General features: G+C 36.8%; 1 protein-coding gene across 1 annotated transcript in view; it reads right to left on the bottom strand.

The window, feature by feature from the left end:
* Positions 1-21,216, bottom strand: part of Pkp2 (plakophilin 2) — a 76,290-nt gene that overhangs the window by 13,119 nt on the left and 41,955 nt on the right. Inside the window, exons 6-9 of the mRNA XM_005334033.5 lie at positions 17,289-17,466; positions 2,415-2,532; positions 1,278-1,442; positions 151-324 (exon numbers count right to left, since the gene is read on the bottom strand). Of these exons, the coding sequence (XP_005334090.1) occupies positions 151-324; positions 1,278-1,442; positions 2,415-2,532; positions 17,289-17,466 (635 nt within the window). The remainder of the gene's footprint in view (positions 1-150; positions 325-1,277; positions 1,443-2,414; positions 2,533-17,288; positions 17,467-21,216) is intronic.

Here is a 21,216-nt window from a genome sequence, read left to right as displayed (position 1 = left end):
GGGCTGAAACACTCTCTGGCAGTTCCTGAGAACTGTCTTGACTGAAGTGAGAAAACTTTGCTCTTACCTCATTTTTCATCTCTGAACCTAATGTAGGTATGTCTACAATGTCATTATCTTAAAAAATAGGAGAATGGACATGGTACTCACCGGGCCACTCCCTGCCGTGAGATTCTGGAGAGCTCCTAAGGATGCTTCCTGTGTGTAATTTCGGATGCTCTTGGCAATCAAGGACAAATACATCCTTATCACAATGGAATGCCACAGCCACTCCACACCCTTGGGGTTGCTCTTTTCCTCTGGCATTGGCACATCCTGGTATTGCTAACCACACACACAAGGGAATCCAGAATTAATGCACTTCAAGAGATGTCTGCATTCTACACACAAGCCAACAGACCAGAAATACTGTGTAGAAATACTAACAATTTGCATAAGAAGACCCTAAAATAGAAATTTAAAAAGCAAATATGTATGATTTCTAATTACTTAACTCTTAGCTCACAGTAACTATTTCTTCCTACACCACCCCGCACTCCCCAATCTGATATTTCACAGCGAGGGGACAATTAAGAGAATTAGGCACAGGTCCTTCTAGAATGGTTTTCAGGCTGCTTTTAAGCTAAGAGCTAAATTGGTCAAAATCACTCTAAAGATAAGAAAAACATCCAGGATTGTGTCAGGGTTCTAAATGTACCATTTGTTCTCCAAGTTCACAAATGTCAAAGAGGAGCAGGGCAGATCCCATTTTTTCAGTTTTCGTGTCAATATGGAAATACATATGTATTTTTTTTCCTATGAGGTTTGATTTTAGTGTGTCTCAAGTTTTTTTTTTTTTTCAAAATTCCCAAAGCCAAATATCAGGGCTGCTTTTAATGTTTAATCAACATACGTACTTCTATTTGTACTGCACTAAAGTTACTTCCTAACCTACAAGGTGTACAGCAGTATGATTTAGAGGCTCACAGTGCACTTCTGAAGTCAGATTGTTGGGAATTCAATTTTATTCCCTCCACTTATTTGCTGAATTAATCTGGGAAAATTAATAAACTTTTCTTTCCTTTTCTGTTTCCTCCCTGGAAAACGAAGATACTAATAATACACACCTCATAGGATTGATATGAGGATTAAAAGACCTTAAAATAAAATAGTGCTTAACATATATTAATTGCTCAGAAACACACACACACACACACACACACACACACACACACACACACACATACATTCTCATTTTGGTCTCCCTGCTTCTCTCTGCCCAGGACCTCCCAACATACCTCTTTTACTTTCCTGCTTCGACTGCCAAAACACCCAATACTTTTGTTGTTGTCAGTCTGGATATTCCGGTTTTGAATATAGATACTCTGGGAATACTTCTCTGGGAGTTCTGCCTCCAGCTGGTAGGAGAGGTTATGAAGAATGCACACACAATTCTCTGTTGCCTGAGGAAAAAAGGATATGAATATTGTTCACATGCATATAGATATCCTTTGAGTGCAATTTCCCAGGGCTTCATCTCTTACAAGGCTTATTTGATGCAACTGGGTATGCTTGGATGGGCCAGGGCCAGGGGAGGGACATCTGGGTAAAGGGAATGACTGATTATGGCTGGAAAGGCTAAGTTTAGATCATAAATGATCATGAGTACAACAATGAAAATATGGAAGCTGGATTTCTTAAAACAATGGGGAAGCTTCCCAGTTTACTTTTTCTTTGTTCTCTAGAGGTGCTGGGGACACAGACCATGTCCTCCTGCATGCGAGGTAGATGCTCTACCACTGAACTACTTCCCTAGCCCTCTAGTTTACTTGTTGGAGTGTATCTAGAACAATTTTATATTTTAGGTACATAACTTAGTAGCCACGCTGAGTTGGATAACAGGAAGTGATATTATTTATAGGGGCCAATTAAGAGACTATTGCAACAACCAGAAAGAAAGATGCATACTCAACAGCAATGCTAGCACAGAGAAGAGTGGATGAATTAAAAGACTTCAGAGGTAGAATGTGATATGTTGCCCAGTGGGTATGGGATGTGAAACAAGGGAGGCTGTCCAAGATTATTGAGATTACTGTCTTTTTGGAGGGTGAAAAGTGATAATTATTAAGGATTATACAGAGAAGGATCAAATGAGGGGCAAAGGGAAGAGATGAATTTAAGTTTAATGCTGAACATTTAGTATTTGGACACCTATGAAACATCCACATTTAGGTGTTAAACAGATAATTGGAAATTTGGGCCTGAAAAATAAATAATAAGACTAGATAGGTTTTATTATTTCTAAGCATGTATGGAAAATCTAAGACTTAGCAAACAAGTCAGTGAATAAATCTAAACTCGTGCAGCTATTCTAAGAATATTCTGAAGCATCTTGGTAAGTCATAACAGGTGATTCAACACATGAGCTACATTACCTTGTCATCCGGCTGGTAATCTGCAATGGTTCCTCTGACATAATGGACCAGAGAGTCAATGAGTCCATCACACCTTCTCATCACTTTCCTCCCATCAGGGCCAGCTGAGCTCATGTTTCTATTAAGACAAATAAACAAGAAACCCTACGTCTTAGGCCATGCATCCCACAGGCATTTACTTTGAAGCTTTACTTGATGCTTCTTCCAGTGTTTTGAAATGCCAAATTTGTATAAATTTGACAGTTGTCCTGAGACCAATAAATTATCAACTGCCTAATGGCTGTCATAACTGAACACAATTTCTCAACATATCCAGACAACACAGAATAACATCAATGCATTTTCTATCTACTTCACTTCAAGTACCAAGGTCAAAGCATTATTTACTTAATCTTCACCCCATTTTGAGAGGGTAGAAATGAGGCAATTAAAAGAACAAATGGCAGATTGGGAGACTATCTTTACCACATGTACCTCTGATAAAGCATTAATCTCCAGGATATATAAAGAACTCAAAAAACTTAACACCAATAAATAAATTAATAAATAAATAATAATTTTAAAAAAACACCCCTAAGTAACCCAGTCAATAAATGGGCTAAGGGACTTAACAGACATTTCACAGAAGAAGAAATACAATTGATCAATAAATATATGGAAAAAGTGTCCAATATCTCGAGCAATTAGAGAAATTCAAATCAAAACTACTCTAAGATTTTATCTCACTCCTGTCAGAATGGCAATCTTCAAGAATACAGGCAACAATAAATGTTGGTGAGGATGTGGGGGAAAAGGAACTCTTATACATTGCTAGTGGGACTGCAAATTTGTGAAAGCACTATGGAAAGCAGTATGGAGATTCCTCAGAAATCTGGGAATGGACCCACCATTTGATCCAACTATCCCACTCATTGGTTTATACCCAAAGGACTTAAAATCAGCATACTATAGTCATGCAGTCACATCAATGTTTATAGCAGCTCAATTCACAATAGCTAGACCATGGAATCAACCTAGGTATCCCTCAATAGATGAATGGATAAAGAAAATGTAAAATATATACTCAATGGAATATTACTCAGCTTTCAAGAAGAGTGAAACTATGGCATTTACCAGTAAATGGTTGCAATTGGAGAATATCATGCTAAGTGAAATAAGCCAATACCACAAAACCAAAGGCCAAATGTTTTCTCTAATACGCGAATGCTAATTCACAATAAAGTGGGGGGACACTAGGGAAAAATAGCGTTACCTTAGATTAGGTAGAGGGAAGTGATGGGAGGGGAGTGGAGGGGATATGGGGATAGGAAAGACAGACATTATTACTATATGTATATATGTAATATGATTCTGTAACATGTACACTCAGAAAAATGAGAAACTATATCCATCTACGTATGAAATATCAAAGTGCATAAATACATTCTACTGTTATATATAACTAATTAAAACAAATTTATAAAAAAAATAGAACAATATGGCACATTAGAGATAGCAATACACAGGCTGCTTGAGTTCCAGTGTGTTCCACATCTCAATTTTAAAGCAACCGTATCAGTAGGTATGAGGATAAACAAATTTTGATAAATATTAAACAAACTGCTTTAAAATGTGATGATCACATAACTAAAAATGTAGAGAGATGTCAGAGAAAACAGTTTCCAATGTGTAGGACCCGAGTCAAAAGCATGACCTATAAATATCTTCACACTTAGCCTATTTCTAATTTTGCTAAGCATGACACCCTTCTATAAACAGTAACCAAGTCTACAAGTTGAGGTTGCTTCCTTATAGAGAAATGAAGCTTATCGAAAACAGCAAAGTAATGCATTTGGGGATTACATTACAGATGCAGACCGTGTGATTTCAAAAAGCCTTTCTGCCCTCAAATACTGCTTTTAAAGAAATAAATATGCCCAGCATTATATAAGAACTAAAGGAAATGGGGATCCCAGAGAGATCTCCTCTGTAAGTTGAATTCTGTGAAACTAACAATTCTTGATGGCTGTTTTTAACCCACAAAAATGGCAATCTCATGACTCAATAGTTGAGGAGATAAGTCTAGTACACTGAAAACTTAGAATATACTAATCATTTAAAGTTGTTAAATTGATATAAGGAAAAATATTTTTTTGGTACTGAGGATTGAACTCAGGGGCACTCAACCACTGAGCTATAGCCCTGACCCTAGTGTGTTATACTTCATTTAGAGACAAAGTTTCACTGAGTTGCTTAGTTCCTAGCCATTGCTAAGGCTGGCTTTGAACTCGAGATCCTCCTGCCTCAGCCTTCCAAGCCTCTGGAATTATAGGTGTACACCACCATACCTGGTGATATAACGAAATTTTTAATTTTAACAAAATCCTTTCTGTGATTTTGGTTCTCATGTGATTTTTCTAATTAAAGATTCACTTCCTTATTTATTTATTTTGTGTTGTACTAAGGACCAAAGCCAGGCACTTGCACATGCTCAGCAAAGTGAAATAAGCCAATCTCACAAAACCAAAATGCTCTGCCACTGAGCTACATCCCCAAACCCCTTAAATTTTGTTGTATTTGAAGAAGTCTGACACCTTGTCAATGAAACAAAACAAAACAAAACAAAACACAGAAAATGAGTTTGTTGACTGGAAATAAAATGAATTTTTATGGTAGCTTTTTGTTAAGAAATGATCATTTAAACCAATATTGCTTTAAGTGCTCTCTTGGAGTCCTTTAAGAATGATGGAAACTTAAGAAACTTGACAGAAATTGAAAAAGCACATTTTCTGCCTCCCAGTTTTACACATAAAAGAAAATGTACTCCAAAGAGTTTAAGTTACTTGTCCTGGTGACAGCAAATTAGTGGTAAAATTGGGATAGGAGGGCTATTCTTCATTCTGTGCTCAGGGTGGTCCCAGAAGAGCAAACCTCATCTCATTTTCATTCAGCTCTGTCATTTGTTCAGCCAATACTGTATGCCCCCAACCACGAGAAAATGTTATTATATGCTTTAAAGTCTCTCTTTGACCTTTTAACCTTTGGCTTGGAGAAATGGCAGTAGTTTGAAATTGCTTTGACAAATCAAAAAGTCTATCTTGTTCATCAGCTAAGCCCAATACATACCTTGCAGATGGGCGACTGAGCTTTGTTTAACTTCAGGGTGTTTATTTTGGGTCAGAATGGTAATTCAATTTGGCAGTACTAGCAGTTCACACGTACTAACTGTTGTCTTGTAGCCTGGTATTATCCAGACTCTACTTCTTGAAATGGGACTTATCAGGGGTTTCTGGCAGTTGATAACTTTGCTGACAGAAAGTTCACGGAACCCCGTTGCTTCAGTGTTCGCGGCTGCATATTAAAAATAGTTCCCACCTTACTCAACTACCAAATATGAAAGATAACTGCAGATTTTTTCGTACCTCTTAACCCATTAATAGAAGTCATTAGACAGAAAGTAATTTGTTATTGTACCAGTCTGAGAAAAACCAATAACTGTAGAAAATGATCTCTTTCTAAAAGTATTTTTCAAGAACTAATCCTTAAATCTATGGGAATCAGAGAATTAATATGGCTAGTCAGAATTGATCCTTTAAAAATGTGTCCCCTGAGTCCTGAAAAATATTTATTACTGTTTCTTATATGTAATCCAATGGAGGCTAAATATAAAAAAGATCTCAGACTTATAAATGAAATATACCAAAACGTTCATCTTATTGAAAAAGAAAAGAGAATGAGTCTCTAAACACAGCAGTTACTTGATAATGATTACCAGTTACTAATATAACATATGGAAAATAATCAATTTAGTGTCCATGGTTTAAATTTGGCTAAATTATGGGCTCATTTTTCCTGGTATACTATAGCTTAAGTTTGAGAAATATGTGGGTACCTTTAAGGAAGCATAAGCTATGTATTGTGGCTACTCAATTTTAAAAAACAGGTCTTTATCTTGGGGGCTGCAAGGTTGGGGCCAGAGCCTTAAGGAGACGGGGGAAGTGATAAAGGAGATGAACCCTTCACAGAAAGGCAGGGCTTTTGGATTTCTTTATCTCACCAGGCTCAGAGGGGGCATCAGCTTAACCTGCAGCCAGTGTGTGATACCAGAGAGAATTTTTCTGGCAATGTGATTTGTATTGGGGGTGGGGGAGACAAAATTTGAACCTTTGTATGTCTCCAAGAGGTCACAGACTTCAGGTGTCTTATCTATAGCAACTCTGTGACTCTTGACCCTCTCTAAGACCACTTATCTCACACATTCCTGAGTGTCACAATGAAAAACAGAAAAGAAAACAACACATCAGGGACCTTGCTATTATTCAAAGGAAGAATGGTATGTGTCTGTTAAGGTTAATGAAACCTTAAGTTCATATGGTAAATTAAAGAACAGGCCATGTCAAATGGTAATACTAGCTGCTATTCACTGTGCATGTTAGACATTATAGTAGGCAACTTAACGATAATCTATAATTTTCCAAAATCTTCAAAATTAGGGTACCCAAGGATTTCATTCAGAACTCAGACCTGTGACCAGCATTTAAAATCAGAACTGACTGCTTCTAACAGGATTTCTACTGGCCTTTCCAAACTAGGTCTCTGTGTGTGGCTGTGTACAGGTACGTTATCAAATATGCCTCATTTTCCAGCTTTGGAAAGAAGTTTGTTATAACACAGAATATCCAAGCTCATTGTCTAATGTGTATTCAAGTGACCTGGGAAAATGATGAGCCAACAGGAAATGTTTATAGTACAAGATTACAGCTCTACAGTTAGTTACCAGGACACGAGAATGGCAGAAAATAAAAGGTCGATGTGCACTTTTTCAAGACACTTCACCAAGAAAATATAATTTGAAGTGGCAGAAATTTCTCTTTTAAGTAGGGCTGCTCCTATTTGACAGTGATTTCTTACTGATCCACAATGTATTTGTATATTATATACAAGACCTTGTGGCTATGGTACCAGTTCAGCCTACTGAGATAGTGGCCACCTCCGTGGTTTCAAAAAATTGTAGATGCAGATTTGTGTTCACCAATCACAGGCTTCCTAATACCATGTTATAAATGGTGCAGTAAGGCTCCAAGTAGTCCCGGTCCATTAAGTGCTTGACAGGCAGACTCGGAGTCCCTTCCAAGACCAGAGTTGGCATTTGATAAGACACTGGCTGATAAGGAAGCAACCTTCTCCCTCTTGTCATTTGAGATTTAGGTCTAGGCTTTTGTTTGTCTCTCAACTGATATATGTCAAACAGTTGGGCCTTGTCTGTTACAAACCAAGAGAAATCAGGAGAGGCAGCTTGTGGTTGCATTCAACAAAAGGGGAGCCTCATTTGAACTGGCAGAGGAACTAAAACCCTATGCCAAGAGAAGAGCTTGTCTGTTATTCTGAAGTCAACATTGGTTCCTGAAGGTATCAGCAAACATCAGCCAAAGTCAACTATTAAGTCTGTAAACAGAAGCAGCACAGGGAGGTAGAACAAGGCCATACAACCTCCACAATGTGGTCCTTTCAAATCAATATTAATCATATAAAGATATGTCAGCATCTTCTACACATCAAAAATTAGGTGGGGGTGGGAAAAAATCCTTGAGCTTTGCTTTCCTGCATTTCTGGATCTTCCAAAAGCATTCTGTAATCAATTCAGCCAGAAATCATGGGGTGGTGGGCAACATTCGTCTCCTCTTGATTAGCTGGAAGAGATTGTTTAGGGGTAGAATGCCAAATTCCATTTTAAATTGATTATAAACAGCAAACTGCAATTAAAAAAGTACACAGAGGAGCCACTGAAACTTGAATAAGCATTCTTGATAGCTATAGGAGATGTCTGGAGTGTCAGAGTGGGATTAATGAGATGCTCAAGACCTACAGTAGAATAATATGATGTCCAGATATTTTGCATCTCCAAGATAGGCACTTACTTTAAACCATAGGACAGTGACAAAGCCATTAGTCATTTTGTATCAACCCACTCATTTTTCAAATAACATATTAAAAAATTTAGGGCCTGGGGTGAAGCTTAGTGGTAGAGTGTGTACTTAATGTGCTCACAGCCCTAAATTCAATCACCAGCAAAGCCCTTATTTATTTATTTTTTAAGAACTTCAGTCTGCGATGATAGTTTTAAGCTTTTTTTTTTTTAAAGACTTCTGGTATCATAATATATAGTTTACAGAATATCAGCAACAATTTAAGGTATACACAGGAATTTTTCTTTATACATTAGGATGTTTTTTAAAATCTCTGACAATTTCCTTTTCTGTCCAAGACTCATCTCATCAACTAATCAATGCAGAAAAATAGCAAAAATAATTCTTTTGATGTAATAAGTAAACATTATTGTTTACTTCACTTCTTCCTCCCTGTTATCCCTATTCATGTGTTTTCTTTAACAATTATCTCAGAATTAGGCTCCAAGTAGGCAATCAGTATTTGTGGACTTAAAAGAACATTTCTCTAGCAAAGAGAAATGTGTGCAATTTCTGAAAAGACAGTTTTATTTTTAAAAACTATCTTCTTTGTTCTTTTTAGTTATATATGACAGTGAAATGTATTTTGACCTATTATACATACATGGAGTCTAACTTCCCCTTCTTGTGATTATACATGAGTGGACTTGAAGGACAGTTTATAATGTGGATTGACCCTGCAAGGATGTGAGAACAACAGAAAATTTAGTCTCAAGAGAAGGGGCCTTTGCAAGGGGCTTGGTTGGATGCAGATGCACTGCTCAATTCCAAGGAAACATGTATTTTCTTTTTTTCTATACTGGGGATGGAATTCAGGGCCTCATGCTTGCTTGTTAAGTGCTCTTCCAGTAAGCCACATCTCTAGCACTCTTTTTCCCCTTTTTTTGTTTTCTCCTGAGACACAGCTTCCCTAAGTTGCCTAGGCTGGCTTTTACCTTGTGATCCTTCTGCCTCAACCTCTTGAGCAGCTAGAATTACAGGTGTGCACCACCACACCCCAGCTGAGACACATACTCTTAACTGGATTCGGGGAAACTTGATGGGTGACCAAGTGATCACCGCCATATTGGTTTTTTATTTTGGTACCAGGGATGAACTCAGGGACACTCACCACTGAGCTACACTCCTAGTCCTTTTTTGTATTTTTAATTTAGAGACAGAGTCTTGCTAAGTTGCTTAGGGCCTCGTTAATTTGCTGAGGCTGGCTTTGAACTCACAATCCTTTAACCTCAGCTTTCAGAACCATTGGGATTACAGTCATGTGACACCATACCAAGCTATATGGGCCTTGACTAATTGATTTGTTTACTTTAAAATAACCACCTAACCCCCTTGAAGTTTAGTTTATAAAATAACCATTTTGAAAAAAATCAAGACCTTATTTACCCATGAAAATACAGCTTATACCTTTTAAATTTACGTTAAGAGAAGTTTATAAAGTAATTTAATCCATTAAACCACATATTTGCTTGAATATCTGAAATAACCAAAATAAGACATGGTTATGACTGATAATGTAACATAATTAGAAATATTGCCAATTCCACTAGTAATAGACTTCATATTGCTGGTGTTTACATATCAGGGCTGAAGAGTTTGAATAATTAGTAACTGAGATTAGGATTCATAATCAATTGTCTTTCTATTTCTAGATAAGTCACTCTCTGGGTTGAACTCTCTGGACACTTCCATTGGGTTTCCATTTTTTTCCCACTGCTTCATCTGCCATTCTTCTAGTTTCATAGTAAGTTATTTTCCAGAAGTAATTATATTTAGACTATGATTTTAAAAAATCTTTTTTGGCTTGCTTTTAAATCTATATTCCTATGGAAAACCAAAAGAGTTTTCTGTTTATCAAGGAAATTGACCTCCATTTATTTTATAACCACATTTATTAATGTTTTATTATACATATTGTATTCTCTTAGAATTGGGAGGGGAACTCCCACTCAAGTGAGGTAACAAACTTGCCGTTCTTTACAATATGTGATCCTGCAATCTGTACGTGTGGAAAAATGAGAATTCATACCCTATGTGAATCAAATGTATGATATGTCAAGATCATTGTATTGTCTTGAGCAACTAATAAAAAATATTTAATTTGAACTGACAATGTTATGGTTAGTCCCTAATTCCTGAGAATTTGAGTATCATTATGTTTTTTGTGAACTTACAACAAATGCTCACGTCAATTTTTAAATTACAGTATGTCTGAAAAAATAGTAACATTAATGTTAGTAAGAAAAACCGTCCAGATGTATATATTAACTCAGGTGTGACTACACTGAAGCTCCGTTGCTCTGCAGTTTGATACTATTTAAATACTTTTCAGATATTTTATTTTAAGTATATGTAATTATAACTTATCCAGAACTGCGGTGATGTTATAGACTCCCACTTAATTAAAAATCTTTTTAATTACCTGGGATTATGTACAGGGATAGACCTGTTATGGATATTTAGAAAAAAGGATGGATGAGCAGAGTTAACTGGAATGAAAATGCATAATTAAGAAATATAGCTGCAATAAGGCTCCAAAGTTCGTTATCCAGATATGCATAAAAATTAAATTTCAGTACATTTTGTGTATGTATATGTTTCAGAAGACAGGTATAACTAAATCTATTAAAAATTTACAAAGGCCGGGCATAGTGGTACATGCCTGTAATCGCAGTGGTACAGGAGGCTGAGACAGCAGGATATCAAGTTCAAAGCCAGCCTCAGCAAAAATCAAGGCACTAAGCAACTCAGTGAGACCCTGCCTCTAAACAAAAATATAAAATAGGGCTGGGGATATGGCTCAGTGGTCAAGTGCCCCTGAGTTCAATCCCTGGTACCCACAGAGACATTTTTTTTCCAGAAAGTAACTGATTTAGATATTCCACATAAAACTGCCTTTAACTCATGGCTAATTTGCTTTCTCTACTATTTCCTACTCCAGCTAGATTTATAGTAAAAAAGACAATGGAATTTTTTTTAAGACAGTCATAAATTTTAGTCAATTTATGTTATAATAATAAAAGGATATTGTACATTCATCAGAACACATTCATACATCGTGACATATGAGGGAAAGTGAAGTCCAAGTCATTTAGAGAAGCCATTAATTACCAATTGCTTTTCCTCTTCATACACAGGCATAAAATATATTTGAGGAAAAAGAATATGTTTTATTATATGCTATGGTAGTATGTTATCATTTTTTCCTATCATCTTAAACAAAATGACAAATTCTGGGGTGACTTTCATAATGCAGAACCAGATCGTGTTGATAAGATTAAGGCAACAATTTTATAAGCCTTTCTTATAAGTAAATGATTGATAAACTATACTAAGGTAAAATGAATTTTCAGGGCTTTATCAATCGATATTTTAATATGGTTATTTAAAAATAATAGAGAGGGATTAGTTAGCTGATAGAATATTGAGCTAAGGACTGAGAGGGACATTCAAAAACCTACTCATCCTTTCACAGCTCCTTAAGTGTGACTTTCTCTAGAAAAAATTTTCAGTCCTCCAAGTAAAGTTAGTCAAGCAATCCCAGGTCCCCATATCAGACTATTTGTACTTCTTTTATACTTCTTGTCATTATTTCCTCAGGTATCTGTCTCCTCCACTAAACCCTGATTCTTCCTGGGCAAAGACAGATCCCACTCCCTTTTGAAATTAGGAAGCTAAACATGCTTGGGATATAGCAATCATTTAATAATTACTCAAAGAATAATGATAGGGTTGGAGAAAAGCAAGAATAAAGGCCAACCAGTGGTAAAGGGCCAAGAAGGATGCACTAGTTGCCACCCTCAAATTTCTGACGACTGGTTTTATAATTGTGGAAGCATCTCTGGTACTTAATTTCTTCAAATGAAGAATGAGAGTATTAACAGAGGCTGTCTAGACATGTTTGTGTTTGGCCTGAAATATTTTCCAAAACTTTGACTCTCCCTGCTCTTGGGGAAATCATTCTCTCCCCTCTACCCCAAAAGAGCTGCCATTGTTCCTCACAGTCTTATATGCCTGCCCACTTAAGTGCCTGCCTGAAGACACTTTAATTTCTTACCTCTAAATTTCTTCTGTCTCTTGTCCTTTAAGGGAGGAAAGAAGAATGAGAGAGGAGAAGGAAAGAGGAAAAAAAGAAAAGAGATGAAAGAAACCATAATTATTATATAGAGGAATGGAGAAGTAATGATAAATCTCTGTTAGAAATTTCAGATTTATCCTTAATAATAATCATTGGTTTTAATTATGCTATCTTCACAGGTTTTATAATCAATGAGGTGGAAGATACAGATTTAATAGCCAGGTCATATCAACTCCCAAGGAACTGGTAGTATGAATTCATACTAAATAGAAAAAAAAGGGGCTTATGATTGTGTGTGTGTGTGTGTGTGTGTGTGTGTACATGTGTATGTACAGAGGAACCATGGCTTTTTTTTTTATTAATGTACAATTTTATGGTTGTCACATAAATCTTGGAATTTGAGATATTTGGAAGAGTATCCCCCTAATTAAAATAAATTATCAAATATTTTAACTAAGTTACATTGATTACTCCAAGTAATTTAGATTATTTTGGAAAAAAAGGGATATTTTTGTAGGTTTTCTCTAATCACAACAAGCAACACACTGAAATTTCACAGTATCTTGCAAGAAACCAAAGGAGTTGTATGTAAAAATATGCCTATACTGGTTATTCACATTTTGAAGTTAGAATAATCAATTAATGGAAATTCAATGCCAGTGATGCACTGGAAAACATTTAACAGTCAGCATTCTGGGAGCATGGGCATGGGGAGATTGCTGACTTGTAGTCTTTCCCAATTTCTTAGTGAAAACATTCCCATCGTGGCTGGTTTCAACCTACCGACATGATGTCACTGAACATGGAATTATGAAGAGATGCCAACACTCATTCACTCACTGGCTGCAGCACACACTGGAGTGTACCAATTTTTCTCCTCTTCTAAGTTGAATTTTATTACTTATTATGCCAGTATAATATTATTTAAGATAAAGATTGAAACCTGTATGAGCCTATGGTTACCATTAATACAAAATCTGTATCACCTTTCAGTGAGTGATTTCAGTCAGAAAAAGTATGTGATTCCAAAGGACCTGAAGAAAACATAAGGCCTGTGGAAATGCTACTGCAGGTAGACACTAATCCTGTGGATAAATGATCTGATGCCTGACAAATACATTGTACCTGACACTTGGTGCTGGTCTTTTCAAAGAAGCAGCTGTGTGTGTTCTAGATGAATGCTGTCTCACTGCAGCAGCTCCCAGCTGGCAGTACTGGAGTCACTGCTGCTGCAAGTTCATTATGAAAGCAAACATCTTACCTGCAGAGCAGATTCACTCAGTTCCACTGCTTTATGCAGACCAGAAATGATATCGATGGCAAGTCAGTGTGACTTCTCCAAAGTGGATTGAAGGGATTTACAGTAATCTGAGTCAAACACAATGCCAAAAACACTACTCATGTTGCTAATTAGGCTCATGGTTGGCTCTGAACCCACTGGGAGAGAGAATATTCAAATAAATTTGTAGCAATTAATGTATTTGCTAAATCTGTGTTATTTTTATGCAACTAAGACTCTTATTAACTGTCAATATCTGTCTTAAAATCTTTTTTGAGTAAACTGGGGACACAAAAACAATTACTCAATAGATAACCTCCATTGTCATGGAAATTCTTAAAAGTCTTCTTCCTTAAAAGTTCCTTAAAAGTCTTTTCTTACATTCTAACATCTTGAATATCCTAGCGGCCTTTATATCCTTTGTGACACCTATCCTGAAGTCATTTACATTGCTGTCTCCTCTCTTGGAAAAGATGTCCCACTTCCAGGTACCACATCTTTTGTATTTTCTCTGATTGTATGAAATGCAATGCAGAGATCCACTTGCACAGAAACTCTGAAACAAAAATACTGAGATGCAGATATAATACCATACTGAGAACCGAGTCTGACTGTAAACTGGTCGATGAGACCTTGTGATGTGAGAATGAAAAGAACAAAGATTCCTTTTTACTTATGTCAGCAGTCTGTGGACCTTTGACAAAGATTAATGTATCTAAATTGAGAACCCTGGCTTTGAAGACAGGCTTCCTGGATTTGAATCCAATCTATTACTAGTAGCTATATGACTTTGGGGGGAATAAAATCACTTAACCTCTCTGAGCCTCAGTTTCCTTATCTATTAAATAGGGAAAACCTATTCTGTAATTATTGCTGCTGAGAATGAACTGAGAAAAATCTAGAAAGCATTTAGAACAATTTCTCAAATATACTACACAATAAATGTTATAATGGTTGTAAATTAAATATGCAGATGAAATAAGACAAGTATTAAAATAAGCATATATAATATGGCATTCAGTTTCCCAAATTTTTGCTATATTCTGATTTTGGAAGTCATCAAACCAATATTCAGCTTGCTTTACAAAACTTTAAAATGGTGTCATTCTAACTGGAGTGTATTCAGCTATTACATATTTTGGAAAATCTGTGCAAGTCTGGGCATCACTTCATCTACACTACATACATCTTCTGCTTCTTATTCTCAAGGGGAACCAATTACATCTCTAACATCTTTGCCTTTTAGATATTCACATTCTCAATATACCTTTCTTGTTAATACTATATTTTTTCTTCTTCTCATATAACTTATTCTGTCTGCCCTCCATAGTAGATAATTTTGCTTACAGAAGAAAAAAAATTAAGTTCTTAACATGACCCCCAAGGCCCCCACAATGTTTCCTTCCTCTGTTTCCCCCTACTGTTGATAACTTTCCACCAAATTCCATACTTTTGCCAGACTTGATTACTCACCCAATTTACCACATATTTTCATTTGCTCAATTTATTACATTCAAATATTTGATGCTTACTTATTACATGCTAGATGCCATGCTAGGTGTTAGAGATTAAAGGTTTTTTTAAATGCTTAGGTTTCACTTTTAAGAAACTCACAATCTAGCTAGGCATGGTGGTGCACAGGAGGATCACAAGTTCAAGGCCAGCCTCAGCAACTTAGCAAGGCCCTAAGTAACTTAGTGAGACCCTGTCTCAAAATTAAAAAAAAAAGAAGAAGAAAAACAAAGGGCTGGGGATGTGCTCAGTGGTTAAACAGCCTTGGGTTTAATCCCCAGTACAAAAAAAAAAAAAAAAAAAAGAAAAGAGAGACAAATTCAAAATGTAGCATAAAAGGTATATAAGCAACTCATCATAAAATAGTAATGTGATAAAATCTATAACAGTGGTGACTTGCTTATGAATTCATGTTTGAATCCTCAGAATAACCAATGGCTTTGCTGGGGAAGCTGGAAAATGTTTCACAGAAAAGGGAAAAAACTTTATCTTTGGAATTAAATGATTAGGAGATGAAGTATTCCACAGGCAGACAATAGAAAATGTTTATCAGGCAAATAAGATTAAATAAAGCTTTGACTTCATGAAAGTACATACAACAGTTAAGGAATAAGTACTCTGTGGGATATGAAGTGTGTCTGTGAGAAAAAGAGTAGTAAAGAAGGTTGGAGATAAACTGAAAATTGTTGCACATGCTGTAAGGGACGAAGGTGTCTTCCATTTCTACTTCGTTTGTCCAGCAAGTGCATCCATCCCTCTTCTGGAAGCAGACCTTGCTATAAAGCAGACATCTGACCCAGACTTGACCAGTTCAGACAATGGTGGCTTGAATGATATGCACCTCTCTCAAACAGGGCTAGGGTTAAAACTTTAGTGTGATTGGCACAGTCACTTGAAACAAGAAGTAAATTTTTTTCTGCTTCATGGTTAAGCAAGGACTCTCTATGATTAGGGTATCTGCTTAGTGGAGAAGACTTGTTTGACTTTGTAGAGAATAAGACCAATAGTCAGAGGAAGAGCAAGCACAGGTAAGTTACAACTTAAATAAGAGTAAGTCCCAGGATGCCAAATTTCCATCCTGGTCTGTGGGGCCACATTCCTGGTCCTCTTCCTTTTCTTCTACAACTGACCTTCCATACCTCAGTCACATGAGTCAATGAACCCCTTCTTGGTTTCAGGAAGTTTGAGTTTGGTTTCTGCCATTTTCAATGGGAAGGGTCTGCAGGTTAAGAGCTATTTTATATGGTAAGGCAATGGCAGTCACACAGAAATTTTAAGACATGAAATGGTTTTGAGCAGGTGAGTGACTGATCAAACATGCACTAGAAAAGGCCATTCTAGTGGGCAGTACAATGATGGACTTGAGGAGGCCCATTTAGGCACCTTTATATACCTTTTGAGAATCTGGTTCTCTGTTATTAAAGGATCTCTGACTATGGAAATAGTCCAATAAGGTCAGCTCAGTTGGCACCTCTTCTCTGGTGCCTTTCTGATTTGCTCGGCTGGCAGAGTGGTCCTTTATTCTGTGTTCCTGCAGGGTTCACTTGTACCTCTGATACTCTGGGTCTCGGACTTCAGCATCCATCAGAATCATCTGGAAGGCTTTTTAAAACTAGATTGCTTGGCTCCACCCTGGAAATTTTTGAGTCAGAAGGTCTAAGGCAAGACCTGAGAATTCTAGCACATTCTAGTAACCATGCTTTGAGAACTGGGCCTCTATAAACATTTTATTACAGCTGGATTCCAATTCATTTGCTCATATATATCTTTTGCTAAATTAAAAGTTCCTTAAGGATGTCTTATTCATCTTTGTACAACTTTCAGTAGTTACCATAATGCTTTACATACCAGTGTTATTTGATATGTATTGCTGTATGATTAACTGGAGATAAAATCAACATCTTATCATAATAAATTCCCTCAGTTACCATTCATAGTCTCTCTCTCAAAAAAATAAAGTATGTCACTAGAAAAGAACTGAAAAGTAGAATATATTTCTTTGGGGCTGTCTAATTTTGATTACATCATCTGTCTGAGAGGGGCTGTGGGGGTAGCATTACCTTAGGCATCCGGTGACGTTGTAGAATATATCAAAATCCAGCAAACCATTGGCTTTTGGGTAGTCTCCTTCAGGCCACCCCGAGAAGGGGATGATGATATTCTCAGTCAAGGTGAGTAAGGCTTCTGTTATCATGAGATTCTTGAGTTTGTCATTTGAGGACAAATTCCACAGCAAACCTAGAAAAAGCACAGAGTTACCATGGGAACGTGTAGTGCAGGGTCACAACAACTGCTGGAAAGTCCAGGTAATACTTTTGCCTCCAGGACAAAAAGGTGGGGGAGGTGGAGGGGGGCTCAAGAGCCCCATTCTCAACTGGAAGAACCTGTTCGTTAGATGGCAACAGAAGCTGATTAAGAACAATTACATATATATAACTTATGATATAAAATGCGCAGGTTTAAATTAATTAGGAAGTGTGAATAAGAGCCAGAAATGCTGCAACCTTGATTCCTGTTTCTCTTAAAAGACCCCACAAAGCTAACCTCATTGGGATAATAAACTCTGCACTCATCAACAGGGCGGCTTGAAATGGTCCAATTGTAACTAAGCATTCGACATTTCAAGAGTTCTATTTTTTCTCCCTTAGACACAGGGGGAGACTGTCTTTCCTGCCTCCTGCTCTGCACTGCCTGTAACTTTCACCTGACATTTGCCTCCCATTCATTGAGAGCAGGAAGAGCCTGTAGAAAGTCTTTCTCTAGGCCTGCCAACAGTAGGCTGATCAACTAATGTCCACTGAGACCTACCCAGTGAAAGACAGAATTTATGCTGGATATCTTATGTATTTCTCATTTTATAGTTTGATACTGAAGGAAAAAGAAGAATACTGTATCTTCTCTATCTGCCAATTTACATGGTCTAAGTACTGGTCTAGGACTAGAACCACATTTTCACTCATACAACCTTCCCTTTCTTCTTAACCATCCCCTGCCCCCCCCCCCATTAAAGAGAAAATTATATAAGCCAAGCAGAAAGATATTAATAGTCCATCCATACTTTCCAGTGCAACTGTAAGACAGATATTGAATTTGGTACTGAGAGAGTAGAGAGTAGCATATAAATTTAGAATCTGTTTTTCTTAAAAATTAGGTGCCCAAATACTTTGGATTCAGTATAAGAACTATGTAGCCTTTGCTTGCTATTCCAGTGACTCCCAGCAGCCATAAACTTGCCTGGTCATTTTTCCTACCTCAAAAGTTCATCCCAACTCACTGTCATTCAAGAAAGGGGAAAGAGTGAGGGGACACTAAGAGAAGGGATGATTCTTCCTTTTTACCATTTCCTCTCCCTGTTCCCACTGCATAATTCCTACTCCTTTTTTTTTTTTTTGGAAGGGGGGGTATCAGGAATTGCACTCAGGATGTGGCCACTGAGCCACATCCCTGGCCCTATTTTGTATTTTATTTAGAAACAGGGTCTCACTGAGTTGCTTAGCACCTTGTTGTTGCTGAGGCTAGCTTTGAACTTGAGATCCTCCTGCCTTGGACTCCTGAGCTGCTGGGATTACAGTTGTGTGCCACCATGCCCAGCTAATTCTTATGTCTTAAATTTACTGTATTGTCTGTCCTAAGGAAGGGAGAGCACAGTTATAGAGGGCAATCTACTTTATTAACTGAGCAAACATGGTGGTCTTGGCTGAATTAAGTGGCGATATCATATTCTAGTTTAATGAAATAATAGTCTGCATGGTTAAAGACTGGTAATTATTCACCCATACTTCTATTTTGTCCAATCAATTAGAATATTTTAGGCCTCATACAGTCATTTGGGCTTGAACAGTTGGCTTTGGCTATGCAAAAGAAATTTTTGAAACAGCAACCAAATTTCCACTGGAGCCTACACTAGCTTCCATTAGCTGCAGTGGCAGTGGGTCTGCTGTCTGGTGAGGACTGATTTCTATCTTACAGGGAGTCTTTTCCTGATCAAACTGGAGTTAGTCAGGGGCAGTCCCTCAGCCACAGGTTTTGCAACACAATGACTTCATTCCTCCCACTTCATCTTAAGGGGCCCTGGAAGGGGGACAGATAAAATAAAACTCAGAAGGTGGCTGAAGACAATTTAAAGGCGAGTCTGAAACTGAGTTTGGTTACTAAGCTGCAAATGAAAGTTTGAAAGAAAAAAGAAAAGCTTCCTGAGTTCTAAATAAGCAAACAAATTAATAGTCTCTGCCTGCCAGAGGCTTAAAAATGTGAAGCATAATGACGTTTCCTCTTTTTATAAAAGACCACACAGGGCACTCAAAGGAAAAGCACACCTTACAATAAAACCAACAAGGATTAATGTGAACAAAGGGAATGGAATTTTCCTTTAACAGTCAATATTCTTTATAGCTTGGCATGCTACATTATTTCTACAGAAGTATATGGTTTGAGAAGTTTGGGTATAATTTCTGAATTTTTGGTATAGGGTATTATATAGAAATGTCATGGCCATCAAATTTCTGGATGGCATGAAGCTGGGAGAGAACCAAAATGCTCAATAGAGATTTGGGGTTATATACTTAAATGCTCATACCCTCACACATATACATACAAAATCAGTAAGTAATCAGCCGTGAACTGGGACAATATGTACAATGTGAGGCAAAGGGTCAACACTTTGAACATATAAATTATTAAAAAGAGAGATACCAGTAGAAAAATAGGGAAAACACTTAACACATAACCAAATGATATTAAGGCAAATACAAACAGGAATGCATGTTGTCTAGTAACTGAAGAAAGGCAAATTTAAACAGCTAGCCATCATTTTGTCTAACTATGGGAGGGTGAAACCAGAAGCAGATTCCAGCTCCTTTTGAAGAAATCATAAAGACCTATTTGTAAGATCACTGAACTAGGTAAAAGTGAGCTCATCCCTTACCAAAATGTTGACAAGAATTTATAGTGAAATTAGTGTTAAGAGTAGCAGCTTCCAAATGAATACAGTGATAAACCAGAATCACACTCAAATCAGAATCATACTTGGGCTATACCCCAAATTTACTAAGTCAGAATCTCAGGATGGAGCCTAGGAAATTGTATTTAAAAAAATTCTAACTTTTGGCCTTAGGAAACCAGATGACTAGTTGATTCTGAATATATGTCATTTCAATGATCAGATTCACTAATGTAATGTTTAGTATTTAGGTTTCCATTTGTGTCACTTTTAACTTCTGGTCAGCTTATTCATAAGTTTCCATCACAGTTCTTGGTTGCAGCAGGTAAGCCTGAAATTTTAAGCTCTCATTCTAACCCAAAGAAAGGGATATGGATTTTGATAAGACACACTATTAGAATAATTATGAAAGAGACAATGACTCCATTATCCAGAAGTTTACTGCCAACTGTGAGATTTGAAAAAAATAGGTATTTAGTAAAGGGATTTTACAGATATTAAAACCCATTATTTTGTTAATATTGTCCTGTAGGACAGAAAATATAATTTTTAAACTAAATTCCTGAATCTGGATTAACTTTTGGGTAGCAAAACTTACATATTTTATATTAAATGAATCCCTATCTTCATTGAAGGAGGAGGAGGAGATAATAGTGACAGGACAATAGGAGAGAAAATTGGCTCTTTTTAACCTTGGTTTTCAAAGTGAGTACACAGCAGGAGGATTTTTTTTTTTTAAATTTTCCCTTAGATGTATTTACTGCTCCTTCCATCTAAATTTTGTTAATATTGCCTGGAATATCATATTATTGCTAAGGCTGTTTATTCCAAGTCATACACAAACCCAGAACACTTTGTGGTGCATTTTGAGTGCAGAGTAAAACAATATACAATATTTAATGATAAATAATGAATATTTCATAGTAAAACATTTTTGATGTTTTATTGAAATGCAGCAATAGAATCTTTCTAAAAATATGCAGAGGTAAATTTCAATTTTCAAAGTTTACTGACAATCATCCCCTGACTCTTCCTTGTAAGCATGCATA

This window comes from Ictidomys tridecemlineatus, chromosome 6 (genome assembly GCF_052094955.1).
Source record: "Ictidomys tridecemlineatus isolate mIctTri1 chromosome 6, mIctTri1.hap1, whole genome shotgun sequence".
Classification (NCBI taxonomy): domain Eukaryota; kingdom Metazoa; phylum Chordata; class Mammalia; order Rodentia; family Sciuridae; genus Ictidomys; species Ictidomys tridecemlineatus.
This window is presented reverse-complemented; position numbering and strand designations above follow the sequence as displayed.